Below are 21,551 nucleotides of genomic sequence, written 5' to 3'. Positions count from 1 at the left end.
ACACGCGCTCGTTCGTTCGTTCGTTCGGTCGTGTGGTTAAGCGCGGATTACACACGCACCGTCGAAGTGGAACGCCCTTTGCTCGTGGTGGTGGGGACTTGCTGGTGATATTTGAGTACTTTTGTAAAATAATTCTATTAATGCAGAAAAAAAACAAATAATTTGAAAGTTTGAATTAAAATGCCACTTTCAATGAAAATATTTCTTATTGAGGGTTGGTAAAAATTTATCACTTTACTGAAAAATCCTTAGCTTTGAATTGAGGGCTTTGCTAACGTCGGATTATGGACATTCTCACAGTACAGTTGCAGTGCTATATATTGAAGAAAAAAAGCCTTTTTAAATTCAACATTGAAAGATTGCCTTTTCTAGAGCGATTCTTCCCCAAAAAAGTTTAAAACAAGACGCACGCACCGCCTCCGTTTACAAACATTCCACATGTTACAATAGAATGCCTTCCGTGCTATCCGCGCTTCATCATTTGCCGTCTGTCTTCGTCGGTAGGGGAGGGAGATGCCGTTTGTCGCGCTTTGACGCGAGTGCGTGCGCTTTCCCCTTGGCCACGGCTGATGCAATAACGTCATCGCTTTGCTCACGCACGTCATTACAAAGTTTGGCAAAGGTTTGCAAATGAACTAAAAATCTATTTTCTAAAGCCATCGACAAACGCCGTGTGTACCCTCGTATGACCGTGGGCTGAATGGTTGCTTCGGTTGCCCTCATTTTGTCCGTCAGCCAGCATTTGCACACAAAAATCATGAAACTTGCTCAAAAACATTGGTACCTAAAAGGGGACAAACAACACACCCTTTTTTCTAAAGTTTTTTTTTCTACCTGCTAACACCAGTCTTCGCTGTGCATGCGTTCGAAGCGTCTTCAGCCCGTGCTCTGCCGCTTTATCTTTCTTCTCTGCGTTCGTTTTGCTACCCCCGTTTGCCATCCCTTCCAGCAGGGGGTTGTTTCGGTTGCTGCGATGGGTACGAGCCGGGCGTTAGAAAAAGCATTTGATGGCTGAGCGTTATGCATCGCTAGCGTAGCATGTGGCCGGCGAATGGGGTGGTTGGTTGTGACCGGCAGAAAGCATACTTACCTGGCACAGGGGTTACCGTGATCACGAAGGCGGTTCCCCCAGGGCGAGGCCTGGCCATTGCACACTTGGGCTGGGTTGACCCCTGCGATTATCCCTCATGTGGATAACTCGTGTGCGCAATTTTTGGTAGCCGGGAAGTGCGTCCGCGCACATCCCGATTTTATCTGAAAAAACAAAAATTTTAATAGAATACTCGCTATTAAGAAGGTATAGATCTTGTTTCATTTCTCATTAAATGGAAAAACATGCCGTTAAATTATTTGCCTATTCTTCTCTTGGAAAAGATTTGCTGATCATGTCTAATTTGTACGACAATATTCATCAGGTTTGGTGATATCCACGTACCGAGTAAGACTGAAAGGGTTCTTTCAATCCCACAAGTGCTTGTGTGTGAATTCAATTCGCCATGAAAAGTGCCTAAGATTCTTTTCATTATTTTTGCTACTTTTATGTTTGACTTTATGAGATGTTATTCCAACTTATTTGGAAAATACTTTCCAAAAAAAAAAGATCGAGACTATCCTGCGTAGAGAGTGACACAATTGAATTGCAATGAGCGATTTCGGCCAGTTCCATGGTACAATTGTCTGCTTGTACACGACTTAACAACACACCCATCATGGGTTCCAACCGCGTATGGATCGTGGCCGTTATACGTAGGAGTGACATTTTTGCAATGATTAATTAATACACACGGTTTACGATGTCATGTGTGCTGCATCCATTATCAATCACGCACGAAATTGATTTTATGGGACGAATTTTTACTGGCCCAAAATGATGTTTCACCAGTCCTATATGTTGTTTGATACGTCACGACGACAACACAGTGCGAACTGTCAAATCTAAGGCAGCAAAAATGTAAACAGACCAGTTCTGATTGCATTTGCTAATGATAATGCTGTTAAATGCTAACAATTTAGTAAATAGAGCGAGACATGATTCACACAAACCGTCGTAAAGCTTAAGTTCTCTCCTTTCCGTAATTGTACATGAAATGTGTAAAAATGTGTCAAATGTACGTGGCAAACTCATTTTCTTGAGCGACAAACTATGCAGCACAAATCGCATACTGACTTGTTTCCTGTATTTCTAATATCTCTCATCAAGACAAATGTCAAATTTGGGACATAAAGTTATTTAACCGCATTTTAACGGTTATTCCACGTTGAAAATGTCCATTTTTCCATTTGTCCTAATATAATAAGTATATTTAAATCCGATCACAGTTCTCGCTCCCGTTATTACGCCTGAAGGTAGATCATCTTGTATACACACAGCAGCTTCAAGCTTTCAAGTGCCTGGGAAACTTCTACGAAAGAGCGAGAACGCTCGACGTTTTCCCTCAATTTTCCGACCCATGGGAGGAGCTAATCGATTGGACTGAATGGTTATTAGTTTCAATCCTATCCTTCGCTGCCCTCAGATTTCCTTCCGAAAGTGTGAGATTTTCACCTACCCAAAGCCCGTCAACGACACTCGCAATCAAAACAAACACATTTTCGTACTAATTGTTTCCTTTCAACACGCAACGGCGTAACATGAAAAGTGATGCATGCCGGTAGCATGTGTAAATTGATTCCATTCCTTTGAGAATGGAGTATGCTGCGAGTGCAGCTGCTTTTGGCTTGTATTGGCTATACACCACCAGGCACCACCCGCACACGATCCCAAGGATCGATGAAAACCCAAGGATCCTTGCTTCCAGAAATACGACACATGGGACGAATTGATCAACGAAAACATGGCAACGACCAGTTGTCTCGCTTTGCCGCAATGAGGGCACACACAAACATTTCTGAACATTTTCCCTAAACCCGTACACACCCTTAGGACGCGTCTCGTTCGCACGCGCAATCACGGACGGCCGTGCGCACACGCAACCCCCGGCGGTACGAGACTGAGCGCACGCTGTCACGCTTTTCCGGCACACATGGCGATCAGTACTGATCGTGCTTTTCCTTGGCGAAGGTATCATCTCGCGCTCTCCGTGTCTCCTTCCGTCTGTTTCGCGTACGTGTCCTCCGCTCAGTGTCCGCGTGCGTGTGTGTGTGTATATGCCGTCTTGTGCTAAGATTCTTTTCCAAGAATTCACACTACCCGACGACGGTTCAAATCTAACCCATGCTCGTGGAGGGTTGAATTGATGTGCGCAGGGGAAAGGGCGGTGTAGCGTTTGTGTGACACGACGACAGTTTCGGGGGGAATCAATCTGTGTGATGACAAAGTTTAATCGTGCCGGGGGCCGCAAGTCGGCGGTCAAGAATGAGCTGGCCGGCTGCTTCAAGCAGGGGTACGAGGTGGAGCATCGGGCCTACGGCGAGCTGATGCCTACCGGCACAGGGATCATGCCGTCGATGATGCACGGCAAAGCGAACGGCGCTACCGGCCACTTTGGTGCGGTGAATGGTGTGGGCCTGCAGCAAAAAGGTGTCCTCTCGCTGCAGGGAGGTATGGTGGGGCCGGGTGGTGCAAATTTTATCGAAAACGGTGGTGGTGGCGGTGGTAGTGATGGTGGTAGTTGTAATGCTAATAATGGTGGTGGTGGCAATGGCGGTTACTTACATGATCTTAGTGCGGAGCAGAAGCTGAAACTCAACATCCAGCAACTTCACATCCGACAGAAACAGCTGCAGCTTACCGACTACGACGACACCAGTCTCAGCTCGGAGGAGCATGTGCTGGCGCCCACCGCCGGTTGCATGGCCAGCCCGAACCGGCCGTGCCTGACGTGGGCCTGCAAGGCGTGCAAAAAGAAGAGCGTCGCGGTCGATCGCCGGAAAGCGGCCACCCTGCGGGAGCGGCGTCGGTTGCGGAAGGTTAGTGTCACAGTGTCGCGGAGTGGCACGCGTTTACAGGCCGCCGCGACAAACAACTGAAACTGCGCTGTCTGCGAAAGACATGCTTTTATTGGAATGTAGCACCATTCAATGGTATTAAGTGGATCATGTTTTGGAAAAAGGGCTTTGGTGAAACAACTAGATTAACGCAACTGAGAATATTTCCATGAATGAAGTGCATGGTTAATAGTGGCAAAAATGGAATTACACTGACATTGTGTTGCTGTAGATAGATGTCTGGTTAATATCCTCTCCGATGGCATATGTACATCCGGTTCTCACTTTGCTGAAATGTTTGAAACACGACTATGTCCCGATTGCTTCAGGTTATGTTAAGAGAGAGAATAGTAAGGTTGGAGCTAAATTAAAGATACTTGACGTGTTGCAAAAGGCGTTTAACTACATGTTTTAACGAACGCAGATTTGCTACGTTTAGTTCACAAACGCGATCGTAGCGGGAACTGTCGAAGCGATCGGCAAAAATGATATTTTAACTGTGACTTTTTGGATATTTACACAATAATTCATCATACTCATGAAATGAATTAAAGCAATCGATGAGGAAACTACTGCAAATCGTTCATCTTCGAGTGATTTTGGGATACTAGCTGATTAGACAACATACGCTTCGTGTGTTCAAGCCCCGAATGAACCGTGTCCCCATACGTAGGACTGACTATCCTGCTACTGTTCGAGTAACAGCTCCAGTGAACGTGACATTTGGTGTTTTATTTGTTTGCTATATTTCATTAAAAAAATTGCCACAATATGGCTTATCGTACACCATATTCAAGCACGCGGTTCAGACTGTGGACAAAGCGGGGAATCACAACAAAATGTATGAAATTCATTATTTCAATATGTTTTACAGTCTAAATTGTTGGGGAATTTAATATCCTTTCTTTTGGTGAACAATAAGCCATATTTTGATAAATGTTTAATGAAATATGATAAAAAAACACTAAATTTTCACGATAACTTACATCAACTTTATAGTACTAAATAAATCACTGAAAGCCAAGCTTATTAGTGGCACAGGCACACCTTGACCGACAACGGTAGTTGTACCACAGAAGAAGAAGAAGAAGAAGAAGAAGAAGAAGAAGAAGAAGAAGAAGAAGAAGAAGAAGAAGAAAAAGAAGAAGAAGAAGAAGCTGATTAGTTATACCTCAGCTTGAGCTAATGCCTAAGTCAGATGTAACCCGTAGTTTGTTTAAGGATTAATTCAAATTCCCACACAAAGATCAGTTCAGAGAAGTATTGGTGATCGGGGGTTTCAATGTTTTGCTCCTTTAGCAATTAAACCTGACTAGTGTGACGTTTTCAAACATTAAAAACGCCAATGCTTGCCAATGCCTCAAACTCGAGTTAGAGCAAACGAGTGATCTTTGAAAGTGAAATTGGTTCAAATTTGTTCGCACAAAACACTCAATTGCTTGGAGTTTGATAGTCGTTTTTGTGCTACTCTCGCTGCAGTAATGTTACCTTACTATGTGCTTGAATTTAGAATACATGGTACAATCGAGAGTTGTAGCAAGCAAATGTTTGTAGTCTTATTAGGTTAACCAAGTAATAGAATAGTTCTACGGGAGGATCTCTTGTCTTGGTGGGAATTGAAACATGTACAATGGTCTACGCCGTTCTTTAGAATGTACCGTGGGCCATCCTTAAATTCCCTGCAGGCCCTAAACTCATAAGATCAACAATTATATATTTTAAGTATATTTTCACATCTAAACCAATGTGGTTTTGTTTTAGATAATACAAAAAACAAGATTCACTTACCTTACCTTTTACTCCCATTCACTCACCCTGCAGGTAAACGAAGCATTCGAAGTGTTGAAGCGACGCACCAGCACGAACCCAAACCAGCGGCTGCCGAAAGTGGAGATCCTTCGCAACGCGATCGAGTACATCGACAGTCTTCAGGCGCTGTTGGATGTAAGTAGCACCCTCGTGTCCATTATCCTTCCCCAGTGATCATAAAACCCCCTCCCCCCTCCCCACTGTGTTTCACTAATACACACCACCACACATCTTCCCTCTCCACCAGGAAACACCGCCTCTTCACCAAGGCTCGGATATCATCAGCAACGGTAGTGGCGCAGGTCTCTCAACACCTCAGGACTACATGGTAAGTGTTTGGCGCTGTCTAAAAGGGATGGAAAGGCGACTAATTAACGCCCGTAAATGTGCTGTTTGTCGCGTATCACTTCACAGCTGGGTCCTCCGCTCGTTTGCGGATCTCAGCTAGGCGGCGTTCTGTTCGGCGATGGCGTGCACTTGTTGCGCTTTTTTCCAGCCGCGACTCAACGTAACGGCCCAGATGGGGAGCGCGAAGGGGAAATTTATCGTGATTTAATTGTTTGTTGATAAACATACGCGATTGCCATATGGTGTGTTATGATGAGGAGGCGAGGCTTCTTTTTTGTTTTTTTGGCTGGTTGATCTCGTTGGCCGTGATCGCGAGATGGTGTTACACAAAGTACCAGAGGTTTTGGACCTGGTGAAATCTGTTTGCCATTTTGTTCGGTGTTCTTCCTTCCCTTCCAAATGGTCGCCGGGTTGACAAGTGAACCGGGAAAAGATTTATGACACTACGCGAACGGACCACCGATTTCATTAATCGTTTGGCCCTCGGTTTTGTACGTGTGGTCTCCATCAGCCCTCTGTCTCTACCAAACCAGGACCGTTGTTCACTTTGTATCATTACGGCGGAACGACCCTATATACTGCCCGACAGTTTTACCTCTGCCAAAAAAGAAAACAAACACTCCATTCCGTGCCAGTGTTGCTGCTGTTGCTACTACTGCTGCTGGAAGATTAATGTTCTCTGCCCTTGCCAGAAGCAAACGGGCATGAGTAGTGGGATGTGTGAAATTCTTTCGCCTGTATGTTTTTGCACGAATTTAGCAAAAGATGGTGCTGTAACCCTCGACGCAGGTTCACGGCGACCGTGTCACGGCACGGTGCGAAGATCCGGCGTTGAAAACATAATTAGTTCCATCTTTAGCCTACCATCTTCCTTAGGGAAACCGTTCCCCCGGTTAGGAATGTTAATGCAATTCTGGACCATTTTACTGTGCGTTTTTGTCAGCCAAATCACTGCTCCAAACTCGTCCAGCGCGCCTTCTCGGCGATCGACTAACAAGAGAGAAAGAGAGTTCGGTGATGAGAAATGTCCAATCATTTATTTCCTCGCTAGTCATAATATGTCAAACTGTCACGACAAATGTCAGCGACGGTAGGCAGTACAATTAGCCACACCGTAGAAGAAGATATTATTATCGAGAGTGTCCCCCCCCCCCAGTGCACGTCGGTCCGGTAGAACGCACGTACGTGACAGTATAGGGCATAGGCAATCAACTCCAACCTCTCCAGAGTCAAGGGTCGGCCGTGCAAGTTGTCGCCACGACCGAATAGTGTGGGACGCCGGCCAACGATGCGTGTGTTAACTACCGGGTTCGATACCGGGCCTGCTACACTGTGTCACTGTCACTGTGTCTGTGCCCTCTACCGTCCCGCTTGAGCCACACCATCACGCTCACACTGTTCGGTTGACAGACGTCCCGGAATCTCACCTCTCGTGGCGTACTATCTAGTTTGCGGGCTCTATCTCTAAACCCGGCTCGGGGCAAACCAAAGAAACCCGGGAGCGGAGGGATGAGGCGACAACTTGAGCAAACAAACCGCACACGACGCGCTGTCGCACGGTTCATCCATGACATGGATCGTCACACCCGATGGGACGCTGGGTTGCGCGCCTGGCACACGCACTCGGACCACTGGGGTAGGAGGCTTAGTAGGGATCGTTACACGGCTCGATAACTTTATTCTCTTGCCTGCTGCTGGGTGTATCCATTGCAAGAAGTTGAGCAACCTCTCTGGTGGTTCTGGGAAGGAAAGTAGGAAACGATCGATCACAATTAAGAAGCAATACATATCGTCCCCCCTCCACCTGCGTGTGTCTCTGTATGATCGAGAACATCGTTTAAGTTCCCCTTCAAAGGAGTGTCTTGGTGGAGGAGACCAGAGCAGGAGACAGAGGAGCTGGGGTGTCGATTCGCAATGCAAGACTTGATGCCGAGATATCATCCGTTCCTTGCGTCCGCTTCACATGTTTAAATTTGGAATCAAAAAGATGTCCCCTTTCCTTTCAAATCTCTCCTGCTGAACTCACGAGGATCATGATCATGATGATGATCACGGTGATGCGATGGGGCTGCCTGCACCTACTGCAATGGCGCAACTTTTCAGCCAGTACATCGTTTTTAATGAGATTTAATTGCATGTTTCGATAAATTTGTCTTCGCTTGTGCCCCCAAGAGACCGTGGCGCGCTTCTGTGACGCCTTCCAGCCGCGTCGTGTGCCGTTGTCGATGATCCTCTCACAGCCGAACCGCCCCAAGACACCCAGTGCAAATACTGCCGCGCTTGGTGATGAGAAGGTGATGCGCGCATCTGTTGCGCCCTGCTTGTGCGGATCACCAGCGCATTAGCCAGAGCGGCGGACGAAGATCGTTTCGTTTTTACTTTATCGTTCGTTTAATCTTCTGGTCCGCCGCGGTCGTAAAGTTACGCGGGATGATGAAAAATGTCACATTTGGAAGGAAAAAGCGGAACACGAGTGAGACGATACGGACGAAAAGTGAAGCGTGCTAGTGAAGGAGGGAGAGAGAGAGAGAGCGAAAAAAAACAGCATATCCCTCAAATATTTTTCCATTTCCCCCGCCCGTAATGTGGTACTACGTGAGTTGGAGTGGAGTGTCGTACCCTAGGGCTTCTTATTTTCGTACCACACGACCAGACTCGCGCGGTTTTCCACATCCTATCGACGCAACATGCATGGTTGCGGTATGAAATGTTGGGGTTTTTTTCGGTTGTGATGCGTAATCTTACATCCCGTAGCATCGTTTGTCGCAGATTTCTCCGAACACGCGTCCGTGCCCAGGAAATGGACCATTTCCCTTGAACTTATGGGTTTTTTTGTCATGTGAGTGTAGTGCGCAATGCACAACATGCTGGTTCTACTGCAAGAGTACAAGGTGTTTTGGGGTTTTGGCTTGTAGATGCAGTTCTACATGCTTGGGAAAAAAAAGATCGTAGTGATGTTAAACATACTGTTCTTCTGTGGAGAATACAGACTTTGCAATGTTTTGGTACCAGGTTCTTTACAGAGAGATAACTCAACAATATCCAAAGAGCCTACCCTCTTGCACTGAGTGTCTTTTTTTGTAGCTAAAATGTGGTCATTTTACTCACATACCTCGGTTTTTAGACTCTTACAACCCCGCCGAGTCATCAGTGTACGTTCTGTCAGTTCCCGGAATCGTTGAGCGATTAGGGCCGACCGATCGCCGTAAATCTGCTACAGACTACAGACCATCTTATCGTACGTGAAGTTAATGGCCTCTCCGCTGCGGCTGCTAATTACAAACAGCTCACATTCCCTTGTGTGAAATACCTGTGCACTTCACAAACGATCATGTAAACTAAGCGCCTCTACCACCGTGTCCCTGTGATCGTTTGGACACTGTCTCGTTCTATTAGCGATGTACACCACAACATCATCACCAGGATGGGGGATGACGTGGGTGGTGGTTTCGATACATTGCCCAGACGGGGGATGTTTTCAAGCAAATCGTAATTCTTCCCGCTCACGACCTTCCTGTCATCGGTGGAATGTGAATCTGCGCATTCTTGGGCGCGTACGGATGGCAGGAAACAACATCACCGATCGGGGATGATGATCAAGACTTTTTCCCCGTTGGCCTTTGCCTTTGCCGATTGGAACTCGCACTGTTGACAAATTCTTCCCAAGGTCAACTGGCTCAATAGCTCCCAGATGATGTAAGTGCCACCCTGCTTAGCACCACACACCATGGGTCACCGGCTTTGTGGTTACCGCTGCCGCGCCGACCGGATGAAAAGTGGTCAAGCGTTTGTTACAACTGTCAGTAGCCAGCGAAACGACGCATCAAAGGTATGTGTGCCCAGACCGTAGGCGCAAGCGTCTAGGCGAAACTGAACCCGAATTGTTGGTGATTGGGACTGGGCGGCGAGGGGCAAAAAACGTCTTGTTTTCAAAGTGTGACATTCCCGTACGCGTTCACCGTTCATTCATTCACCAGACGGTGCGCGGAACAACCACGGGAGGTAACAAATCGCCCCGGATCCGGCCTCGACAGACGACGACGACGACGACGTAGAGAGGAGGCCACTATGTGTCATCTTTCATTTTCAGAACAATTCTACAACACTGCTCCACGGTACAACAAGCGGAGTCTGACCCGATCGGGACGATCGGGCGGGTATTTTAAATCGCTTGTTTGGCTTTTCCATGATGAGTCAAATTAATCTAACGCCACACACACACACACACCGGGTTGAAGGCTTCGCGCTTTAATCGGTTAGTCTCGGCAAATGGGCCGAGCTAAGTGCGGCCATTTGAAAAGATTATCGAGCTTTAATCCTACTGTTACGCGGAATGCCACGTGCTTGGCTTGGGCCAGACTTGCGCTGCAGAAAGATCTTTTTTAAAGTAAAATTATTCACCCTTCACATTTATAACGCCATAGTGCCGGCGTCCTCAGACTAGTGCTCTCCCGAGGATTGGTCTTTTTGTTTTGCCGCTAGGCAATTGTATCCCTTCAATTATACTATGCGTTTACTATTTTTAGCACTTTCAGGAATGATAGTAATTTCTCGTTTATAATCACAACATTCGGCTGCGCCATCGCCTCTGTCTCGAACTTTAAGTGTGTGTGTTTGAGTCCGCAAGTGGTGCGCCGAACTCAGCTGGGATTAATTAAAACTCCACAAGCGACTTAAAACACTCCCCCCAAAGCTAATGAGTATGTGCTAATTGTGCACACCACGTACCGATGATCACGACGACGTTCTTCTTATGCACGCGCTGTGAGACGTGTGACCCAAAGGTTTAAGTCGGGCCGCGATCTCTAAGAAGCTCTAAGGTGTTAAAGTTCATTAACGTTGAAATGTAGTTCCCCGCCCATCGAATGGGGGAAGAGATCACACGCATTTTTGTCGTGTGCAATCCGTGCTGCCTGCTGCTTTTGCTGAATGAAACATTCGCTCCTGTTTGTATCCACAGCAGCATCCACTTCCTTGGTGCCACGTATGACGCGGTGTGTTTCCACTTTCCCTCTGGTGGCTTTTTGATTAATTAGTGAATTAGCCCTACACTAAGTGCAATTAATTAAAGCTTACCCAGGGGCAGAAGGAAGATTCGATATCAAAGCCGCGGCGTCGGATGCAGCGGCTCATGCAAAACCTCACCTCGTTGGCGGCATTCGAGTGCCTCTTATCTGACAGCTCGGTGACGCGTACTGTCGGGGTGTACAACAGCCAAGGACCGCCCGCCGCCTGCCATCAAACTGGAACACACACACACACTCCTCCCACTATGAGCAGGGGAATGTTCAAACGGATTAGAATTTTGCAAGCCGAGTAGTTAAAAAGATGTTAGTGCGGTAGTAAAACATGGTCAGCTCGGCCTCAAATTCCACCTTTGACGCCCAAAAATTGAGACGCGTTTGCGCGACAGAGGGCGTCGTGTGTGTGGTGGTGTGTAGCTGTAGTTGGAATTTAAATTAAGATGTTTACCCCGTTGGCAATAGAACTGCTTTTCCATCGAATGACGTTAGCGAGTGCCTGTGGGTTGGAATGTTTGGACACTACCGGAACGGGTCTAGCTTGTACTCGGGGGACATTTAGAGTTGGCCACTTGCACGAATGTGGCGGACGGGGGGAGTGAGTGGGTGGCATTTATGGCATGATGTCCTCTCTCTCGACTAAACGGCTAATTGCGATAGCGATGCAATGTTAATGATTTCATTAGGACATTCCAAAATAAGTTTTCCCTTCTGAATTGAGCCTTCTGACATGAGACATGTTTTTGAATGGTATCTGAAGTAATTGGCTTATATTGAGAATAGAGACACACAGCTTTCAATATCTTTATGTTGGTCTTTGTCCACGGGTTTAAATTGGATAAAGATATCCCTCCAAATATATCCGATCGATAATCCAAATAGATCTAGGTATATTACACCTATCAACTTTCCCATCACCCATCAACTTCAACTACGTGCTAATTTCAGCTGATTATTCTTCCATCCAGCGATTATAAATTCAAGCTTTCACTTATGCGCCTAAAACGGCGCTTTAGATGGGAATCTATACCTATTCCGTCCTACAGCAGTCGATGCTTCTATCCAATGGACCATTTAGACTCCCGATCTCACTTCCAGCGCTAACCCTATTTAAAGCTACATTTCTGAAGTGCCAATATGAATTATTGGCCATATTTTGGAACCTGAAAGTCTCGATTAGAACATCTTTGTGAAATCCAATACTACATGATTCATCTTCTATGGTATGTTAGCTATACGAGCTTCTACAGAGTACACCATTTAAAAATGTCACCTTGGGAGGTGTCTGCCTCCTTCTGACGAGCTGCCTTCTTCATGTTCATCCATCACGCAACAACCGATTTGATTCGCCGCGAAATTTCGGAAGTCTGTTTGATGTTGTCACAGCATCCACCGATAAACACGGTGCGTTATACATCACCTGCAATTTGCCCTCATGCTTGTCTATCTTGACGGCGGCTTCGGCGAACGTTCTCCCAAGGGGAACTTTATTGCGGCTCGCAATTTATGACGGCGTGTCGAAACTGACGACCGCAAATGTGCAGTTTTGCCGGATGGGGAGGGGGAAAAACCGGCACTAAAAGCACCCATGTCATAAAGCAACAGGAAACGATCCCAGCCCCACAGGGACAGGTTAACACTCGCGTACTGTTACCAAACCGTACCAAACGCCCAGTTCCGCTAATTCGGCAACGGTGAACTGTTCAACAGACACGCGGGGCCCAGGGGTGAAGTGAATCCATCCATCTATCTATCCACCTGCAAAACGTGGAGGACGACGGTGTGTATCTCGCATCGCTTCGCTGGCGGCTTCTAGCTTCGCTGGCGGCTTCTAGCTTCGCTGGCCAACCGGCAAGACACCAGTCAAAGAGCATGATTAACAAATTATGATCTAATTAAGCGGGATTAATCATTCATTTGGGAGAGAGAGAGAGTGAGTTTCGTTTGATCTTTCATCACTTGACATTCGCGTAGGGATATGTGTGATACGTCCCAAGAAATATATCATACGCGCTGGGATCGGGCGTTGGAAGCATATGGGGTCCCCTTCCGCGACAGGCTTTTAGTGATTGTGCAAGCAACATGATAGCAAGCACCGGGTGCTTTGGGGAGCGGGCAGGGTGAAAGGTTCATATCTTTCGTGAGTCATTGTTTTTAATCCACCCAAACCGAGAAACAGAGAGCGAGAGAGATGGATCGTATTCTTGGCTTTATGGGCAACAATCGCACGGCAGTCCAATCGTTGTTTTTTTGCCCATCCTCAACCCCAGTTCTAATGCCGTCCCAGAGGTTGATGGGGATTTTATACGTGCGAGACGCGTATGATGGCAAAGTGGCAGTAGTGGGCGCGCTACTTTACGACCGATCTGTCAGCTACCGGGCAACAAAAAAACACACGCATGCTGCTGTTGCTGCTGCTTCTGTGGGGCAAATAATTTTTAGCGTAATAAATTTCCCCTCACCCACCTTCCCCTTTTGGGAGATCGCTACACCATCGTCCGCTTCGCTTTCCCACACGAGTAGTCCGCCACAGGACAGTTTGTCTCATGCCATCGGCCATCATTTTAATTCTGGAAAAATTTGTTGTTCTACTAAAAAACAACCTACACACACGCGCGGGAGACTAGAGAGAGACGCAACAAATAGATGCTTGTTGTCACATTTTCCAACACTTTTGTATTCTTTTGCACAGAGGGAAGGAAGGCTGGGTAACAAAACAGAAACACACAAAAGCAACCTTATTTCCCTGGTGTGCGCGCGCGATCGTTCCTCCGTTCATCCTTGGAGTTGCCACCGAAGATGACATTTTTCAATACCGGCACGCACGGCACACACACACCGGGCCCAATCTGGGCGAGTAAATAAAGTATTAAGATGTTAAGACTGCTTATTTTTAAAAGTCTCCCGCTTGTCGATGCTCGCGCGCACACCCCGTTCGAGCTAATCCGCGCGCCGAGCGGATTGTTGCGTGTGTGTGTTATCCCTTCTGTCGGGGGGTGACACACACACACAAACAGGAGCACCATAACCATAATTTCTCGATAAATTATTTTTTAATATTTCCTCCTGGATTAAGGCCGGGCGTGCCGTGAATAAACGACCGCTCACCCTTCCCTAACAGAGGAAGAATGTTTTGAAGCTGTCACGGAGAGTGAAAGTTTATGAATTCCGCCACGCCACGCCAATGATAGGAAATTCCCGTGGGTCTCGTAAGAAAATAGACAGAAAGAACGAAAGAGAAAGAGAGAGCGTGCGGTATGAAAAATGATACCTTCATTGGCGCGATCGCGATGATGATCGTAAGTTTTCCGCGCAACAGTGACATTTGATCGCTCGACGGTCGACGGGGTGTAATGTAACGGGGTGTGCGGGGCACAGCATCCTTCAATGGCCTCCTTCCACGGCACTCGCGACAACCACTTATCTTATTTTTTGTTCACGCTAGTTGTCGATCGCTAGAGTTGTCACCTTGTGAGCGGGTGTGACACGGATACTCCGAAGCTACTTGAGCAAAAGGGTCCTTTTTTCCCTTCACTAGAGAGCGAGCCTCCTGAGCGCCTAACCTGATTGGGAGTTGTTGGAAATTGTTTGGAAAGGTTTCCCAACCCAAATGTACATGTACGTGTGTGCGTGTGGAACATCCGAGGGTGAAAGATAGGGGAGGGCAAAAAAACCGAGACCTGAAAACCAGCGAGCTGCTAACACGCCGATACAAATAGCCGACTGTCTAACGGATACATGATTTTGTAATATGTGACTTTAAATGCCATCCTAAATCTTGCGCTAAGTGGTCCGTATTATAGGCGACACTTTTTCTCAGTTTCTTCTCTCCCCTCCTCGCTCTCGCTCCGGATGCGTTCGGCGGCCTTCCTGCTGCACACGACGTTCCCAGCTGGTCACAGTTCGCCGCCACCTTCGGAAAAACACTCGACGTGACGCCATCGAACCGTATCGGTTTCAGACCCCGCTTGCGTCTGCCTCTTCTCCTTCTGGCAGTGTTGTGGATGTAAAACCATGTCACCTATACGCCCATCGATTCGTCAGCGTTGCTCGTTTACAGCGTCCCGGGGCTTGTTGTTTATGCCCACCCGGAGAATTAGCTGCTGTGTAGCCTTGCCATTGCCCTGCCCTTGAAAGTAAGGGGCGAAGGCACCGGGGACGGATGAGTTGTTGTTGTTCGGTTCGTGCATTACGATAACGCGTCAAGCCTCGAGCGAGACACGCCGAGACCGGACGTAAGTGCTTCTGTGCCGGGGTACAGTGAGGCGTGCGCACGGGAGTTGCGGGTCCAAATTCCCAAAACGGGACACCACCACGGGGATGATGTGTCGTGTACGTTTTTAAGTACAATTGCTCCTCGTACATCAAAATAAACAAGGATATGGAGGAAATTATTAGGCAACGGTAGCAATTTCGTGCAGCTTAAGTGGTAGATGTTGTTTCGAGAGCTCGTTATATTAGACACAACTCTCGAGCATGCTCTCTAGAGAGCCGGAAGAGGCTAGAGCTCTAGAGCTTTCGGTTGAGTAACTGTTGAGGGTTTATCGAAGATGCGAGAACGGAGAAAGTGTTTCATATCTGAAGTACTGTTTGCGTTCCAAATACCAAACGTAGTCCACTTAATAGAGTAATAACCGCCACTCCTCGATCGATGATGACAGGCCACTTCTTGAACGCGATCAACACCTCACACCCAACTGCTGTTCGGTGAATCAATTTTAACTCATCTACAGCTTCGTTGGTGAGTCTTCATGACCATGGTCCTAGCCTTCGTATCGCTTCCTGGTACCCCAGTTCTCATCTCATCTTCCCCAAAACCACACACTAATGACGCGATTCCGCACATAAATCGTTCATTTTATGCTGACAATTTTCGCACTCGAAACCTCACAATGGGGACGTAGCCGAAGAACGCTACCAAAAAACCATCGGTCACTGTTGCAAAGTAATTGCAATCGTAAATGCCACCGGGTTATGCGCTCGGACGAGGCACGACGCCGTCAAGAATGGCGGAATTGCTTTACGGTACGGTGGCGTGTGCGCAATTAAAGATCGCCGAGAGCATCCATCGCAGGGACCACCACACACCACCATCAGCATTGTTTGTATTGGAAGAGTCAAACGGAATTCGTTCTTCAAGAGGGCCCGGGGTATCAATTCCTCCGATTCGGCAGCCCCAAAAGGGTGCTTCTTTACTCATTTCGTCCACGATCGTCATCATCATTGTTGATGTTGGTAGTCGAAATTAGGCCGGGATGGCTCAAAAATAGAACCGTTCGAGGGGGAGATTTTCTCCCCCCACCCTCCGGATAGTAGTAGTTTGTAAATTGTCGCATATCGCCATAGCTCAATCTTTTTCCTCGGGTGTCGTTCCCAGCTCACTGCACTACAAAACCGCGCGCTGCTCAAACACGATCGACCCCACGAGCGTCCCAGCGGCCGTAGATCCGTTTGATGTTTTTGTAGAGTTAAATGGCACACACCCAAACATAAGCAATCTTCCGACGTGTTCTGTCTCCCGCCCCTTCTCCTTTACTGCCTCATTTAACCGAAGGTTTCCCATCGACCAAACCCTCCGGCCTCCACCCTGTGGGCAGGTCGAGGAGACAGCGTAATATATACCTTTTGTGTCACACTTCCACCCCATCATAGCGGAGTGTGATCGCAATCGCGTCTCCCGGTGGTACCTTCTCGACCCTTCCCTTCGTTTTCCGACGATGACGACCCGGGCGAGGAGGGGGAAAAACTAAAAGATATGGCGACGACTTCATTTTATTTTATTGCCGAATGTCATCTTTTTTAATTGACGTTATAGAAACGTCGTAAACGCGCGAGCGCGCACTCCCGATGGGGAAAAACGCGATGCCTGCACCCCGAAAACATCGGGGATCGGGCCTGTCCCGGGTGTTGCTTTTGGAGCACACCGTGCGCTCCAACGACGTAGCCCGCCGCTGCACGGCGAGGGCTAGAATAACTTACACTAAATTAGGCATCACAAATGTCGCGTTTGTTTCGGTCGCGAGCTCGTCGCAACGGCCGCACTTTTGTGTGTTTTTTGGAGTAGAAACCCGCCAATGAACGGTTGGGTACCGCAACACACACACACGCGCGCGTAGAGCAACCAAGCCGAGGCACGGGAATCTATTTTCGGGTTCACGCATTTACGGAAGCTGCACGCAGGACACTGCCATCTGCGGCACTCTCCGCTCCTCGTCTGGATAGATCCGTGAATCAAATTCCGTACGATGCCATTGACAAGGAGAGGGGCATGAGAACAAGATGATTCTGCCACCTCTACGACGACGACCCGACGGCGGTGTCTTGGGGACGGTCCCTGAGCGGACAAATTATCGTCATGTCTACAAGCTCATTTAGCTCGGCTTCCCTGTTGCCTCTCCATTCCCTAGCGCGATCGTACACCACATTAAAGACTCAAAACTTCATTTCATTTTGTCCATTTACAGAACTGCTGCTCCAACAGTTACCTGCGCGAGCGCTTGGGACAGCTGGGAAAGGACAACGACCGGTACTCACCCCTCACAGGTAGGAGATGATATTTGAAGCAAGGGAAGGAACGGGTTTGGCAAACGCGAGTGCCAAAGCCATGCACTATTGCCACACTGTCTGGCACCACTGATACTGCGGCCATGCACTCGAGCGCTCCCTCCTCCCGCCAAAACGAAACCACGTCGGCAAATGGGAAAATTATGAATTCAACCGTGCGTTGATTTATCTCGTCCCCTGACCGAGAACACGGGGGAAAACGGAGCAGGATGAGCAGGACTCTGCTATATTTAAGACACTTTGCAGTCCTGTTTCTCGTCTCCCATCCCCTCTGGGTGCAATACGTTAGATCAAAATAGTGTGTGTCCCTTCACTATCCCCTTCAGTAACACGCCATCTTTTTTCCCCCGTTTTGCTTCCACAGGATACAATCAAACGTCCACTTCCGCCTCCGCTACCGGCTCGAGCTTGGACTGTCTCAACCTGATTGTGCAGAGCATTAGCAACGGGGCGCAGCAAACAACAGCACAACAACAACTGCTGCTGCCGCCGCAACACACCGCTTCCACCCTGGCCGAACACACGCCATCGCCGGCGAACGGACCACCGACCAGCGCCGCCGCGATGGCACAGCAGCAACTGTACAGCAGCGGCTCGTTCTGTTCGCCCTCTCCAGCATCATCAACATCATCCTCGTCATCCTCGTCGTCGTCCTCCTCATCGTCATCGTCTTCCTCTTCGCCCATGTCGCCAGCGCCGTGCGCGGGATCGCACCACCACCATCACCATCAGCATCATCATCCACAGCACACAGGGAGCATGGGAAGCAACCGTGCCGTGGCACCAGCGACCACATCCGTTTCACTACCGTAGCAAATGGGGCGGCACGCGGAGCACGATGCGCGCAGAACGATGCGAAAATCTTTAATTAGTTGTACATACTTGCATAAGTGACGGAGAGCACCAGCACACACACAGACAGACACACCTTAACAATGCAGCGGCGGCAGATCGGCCTCGGGAAGATCGGATGGCGCTGCATTTTGTGTATGAACTATATGAAAGAGGTATTATTAGTGTAACAATCCGTTTAAGTGTAACTGCTAGCGAGCTACCAGCTACCGTACGAGCCGTAAAGTGTTAGTAAATTAAGCGACGAATAAATCATAACCTTTCAAATTGTGCCAAGCCGAGCAGACTGTAATGCCGTCTTTCTTTGCACCTTCAGCTTCCTAACGAGCTTCCATTTATTCTTCGGGGGTTTTTTGTGTGTGTGTTCGCTTTTGGTTTGTTTTTTGTTCCTCCCGTCTATTGATTCTGCGAGGTTACGATGGTTTGTCGTAGCACTGGTTTGGTTTGATGTTGGTACTAGAAGTCAGTCTTATAGGTAGAGCATCGTATGTACCGATTTGGGTGGAAGACGTACCCGCACACTGCCGTACCGCTTATCCTCTATGCGGACGCTTGATTTCCAGTTGGCTCTAAAAAGAAAAAAAGGTACATCTTTAGCTTCGATTTCACAATTTTCCCCCTGCATGCTTACCGGTTGTACATTACGAGCACCGTGCGCTTGTCGGGCCGCTCAAATGCAATGACCTGCACATCGCCGCTGGACGACTGCACCTCCAGCCGCACCGAGCCGGGCAGTATGAAGCGTGAAAAGTGTCCCAGCCCGTAGAATATCGGCTGCTTGTACGCTTCCTCCCAGGACGTCCCGTTCACAATCACCGCACTCTCGACAAAGTTGTCCGCATAGTTCGGACCGCCGCGCTCATCGAGCACCAGATTCCAATCGATCCATCCGTGCACACTGTGCTGCAGGTCCTGCATCACGTACACGATGTACGATTCGGCCCGCTCCCACGACCCCAGGATGGGCCGATGGTGCTGCAGTGGCTTGTCGCCCAGGGAGGCTTCCGTGTTGAAGATCCACTTGTCCGGATAGCGGGCGGCGGTCTGGTCGAGCAGGGCGGCCGGCGCCACACCGTCCCAGTACCAGTGGACGGCCAGCCCGTCCAGGTAGCGCGTCGCGTTCGGGTGGCCCTCGTCCATCAGCTTGAACCACAGCGGGAACGTGTACCGCTGGTCGTCGCACCCGAACAGCTTCACCTCGCTGACGGCGGAAGCGCGGAGCGCCGGGCCGAGGTTCTCTCCCACCCAGCGGCCCTGGTCCTGCGCAATCCAGCCCAGGCTCATGAAGTGCACAAACAGGAAGCCGATCACACCGTTCAGCGGTTCGTTGCCGGTCGAGATGGCCCAAAAGTTTAGCCCGGCGGCACGCATCAGCTCCAGATAGCGCACGTGATAGTCGGCCCACGTCTGGTAGTACTCGGGCCGTAACCGGCTGGCGCCCGTCCAATCGTTGTTCGTTTTCATCCACGGCGGCGGGCTCCAGGCGGCACCGATCAGCCGTATCTCACCGTTGCCCGTCACGTTCATCAGCTCCTTGATCTGGGCCACCTTCACCAGATCGCGCTCATCCAGATGGGTGAAGTTGGACAGGGTCGCATCGTTCACCGGCAGCTCGTTGTACGCCCACGGTGCCAGGTCAAAATCACAGCCACCGATCGGTACGCGCATAAACCGGTACGCAATCCCCTGCGTCGGCGAGTAGTACGCTTTGTACAGGCTTTCGCGCAGCGCCGGGTTCAGCCGGCCCAGATTGTGCGACACTGCGCCGGTAAACGCGCCACCGAAACCTTCCACCCGCTGGTAGCGCCGCAACGGGTCGAGCGTGATCGTGACGTCCACTTCCGCACGGATCGGCCGCTGCTGTTTGGTAGTGCGCGAAAAGTTGCCCTCGGTTTGGGCGAAGCGCAGCCCGCCACTGCTGCTGGACACCAGCAGAAAGCTGCCCAGCTCCGTCGGCTCACGGTACTCGAGCGTATCGCAGTACGTCGCATTGCACACGCACACCGCTCCGTTCGGATACTGCCGCAAGGCGCAGGGCAATCCGCCTGCCGTAACTGGAAGGAGAGAAGTGATTACACAACGTCCACGACGCGCCCCGTCCGTAACAGACTGTACCGTAACTTACCCAATGGTGTGTGAGACAATGCGAGCAGCAGCACACCACACAGCGCCAAACTGCTCACCATCGCACCCGGAACACGATCGCAACAGCGCATTGTTTTGCCGTTCGCCTGTGAACGGGTTCAACATGAAACTGACCGCGCCGACGAGCCCCTTTGCCGTTTCGGGGTGATTCGTGGTTCGTGTTATCGCCGCCCGGCTTTCTCTAACTCCGGGCCGCGTAGTAGTGGGGTGGTGAGTTCCGCGATAACGTGCTCTCTCAAACACGATGCGACGAATGCTCACCACACTTACACAATGGGCAATCGCATCGGACACTGGGAGAAACCACAACCCCGGGACAAAACCAGTAAATAATTAAAGTCTGCCTCAACGAGATCGTGGAGCACGCCTAGAACTGCATTGCTGGAAGTTAATAGGAGGATGCTAACCCCTTCTACCAATTGCATACCATCCACCCCCTAGACCTTCCCATTCCCAATTGAGTCATACAGAAGCATGTTGATAGAGTACGACAGAGAGAAGCAAGCACACAAACACTCTCCGCTCAACTCTGTCCTGTGTGTGTGCGTCTGTGCGCCTTGATGCTGTTTTCGTCGTCGGCTACGCGACACACACACACACCCCAGCCGGCGGTGTGTTGCACGTTCTAGATGTAAGCTATCAAAACATATTAACGCATGCAGTTGTCACGCACGCGTGACACGGCCTGTCCGACACTGTCACAGATGCAGTGCCACTCGGGGAAGAAGATTCTATCACAGACCTCACCCCCGCTCGGATAGGTACACGGGCAGAGAGCAGAGACATGTTCAAAAACTGACGGCATCACATCCACCGTTGTGTGTTTTTCTGCGAGAGACAACGAGGACGACGACGACGACGATGGTGGGATTGAGATTCATTCTG

The 21,551-nt window shown here is 49.2% G+C and overlaps 2 protein-coding genes and 1 non-coding gene across 3 annotated transcripts; 2 read left to right on the top strand and 1 right to left on the bottom strand.

The window, feature by feature from the left end:
- Positions 1-1,082: 1,082 nt before the first annotated feature.
- On the top strand, positions 1,083-1,248 carry LOC120899230. Its single transcript, XR_005739033.1, has one exon. It is a non-coding gene; the product is annotated as a U1 spliceosomal RNA (small nuclear RNA).
- A 1,569-nt stretch (positions 1,249-2,817) lies between these two features.
- LOC120903926 (myogenic-determination protein) lies at positions 2,818-18,802 on the top strand. Its single transcript, XM_040313603.1, has 5 exons — positions 2,818-3,909; positions 5,749-5,871; positions 5,984-6,064; positions 17,570-17,648; positions 18,034-18,802. The coding sequence occupies exons 1-5, from the start codon at positions 3,310-3,312 to the stop codon at positions 18,480-18,482; spliced, it is 1,332 nt and encodes a 443-aa protein (XP_040169537.1). The 5' UTR covers positions 2,818-3,309; the 3' UTR covers positions 18,483-18,802.
- Positions 18,782-20,906, bottom strand: LOC120903887 (lysosomal acid glucosylceramidase). The gene is made up of 3 exons (XM_040313556.1): positions 20,647-20,906; positions 19,153-20,575; positions 18,782-19,090 (listed from the first exon to the last, which is right to left on the bottom strand). Exons 1-3 carry the CDS (start codon positions 20,735-20,737, stop codon positions 18,991-18,993), a joined length of 1,614 nt encoding a protein of 537 aa, XP_040169490.1. The 5' UTR covers positions 20,738-20,906; the 3' UTR covers positions 18,782-18,990.
- Positions 20,907-21,551: the final 645 nt, after the last annotated feature.

The sequence above is a fragment of the Anopheles arabiensis genome, chromosome 2, assembly GCF_016920715.1.
Source record: "Anopheles arabiensis isolate DONGOLA chromosome 2, AaraD3, whole genome shotgun sequence".
NCBI lineage: Eukaryota > Metazoa > Arthropoda > Insecta > Diptera > Culicidae > Anopheles > Anopheles arabiensis.
This window is presented reverse-complemented; position numbering and strand designations above follow the sequence as displayed.

Coding starts and splice junctions, on each gene's coding strand:
- LOC120903926 (XM_040313603.1), top strand. CDS start 3,310: ATGACAAAGTTTAATCGTGCCGGGGGCCGCAAGTCGGCGGTCAAGAAT. Junction 3,910..5,748: donor AGCGGCGTCGGTTGCGGAAG/GTTAGTGTCACA, acceptor CTCACCCTGCAG/GTAAACGAAGCATTCGAAGT. Junction 6,065..17,569: donor CAACACCTCAGGACTACATG/GTAAGTGTTTGG, acceptor GTCCATTTACAG/AACTGCTGCTCCAACAGTTA.
- LOC120903887 (XM_040313556.1), bottom strand. CDS start 20,737: ATGCGCTGTTGCGATCGTGTTCCGGGTGCGATGGTGAGCAGTTTGGCG. Junction 20,576..20,646: donor ATTGTCTCACACACCATTGG/GTAAGTTACGGT, acceptor CTCTCCTTCCAG/TTACGGCAGGCGGATTGCCC. Junction 19,091..19,152: donor GTGCTCGTAATGTACAACCG/GTAAGCATGCAG, acceptor TTTTCTTTTTAG/AGCCAACTGGAAATCAAGCG.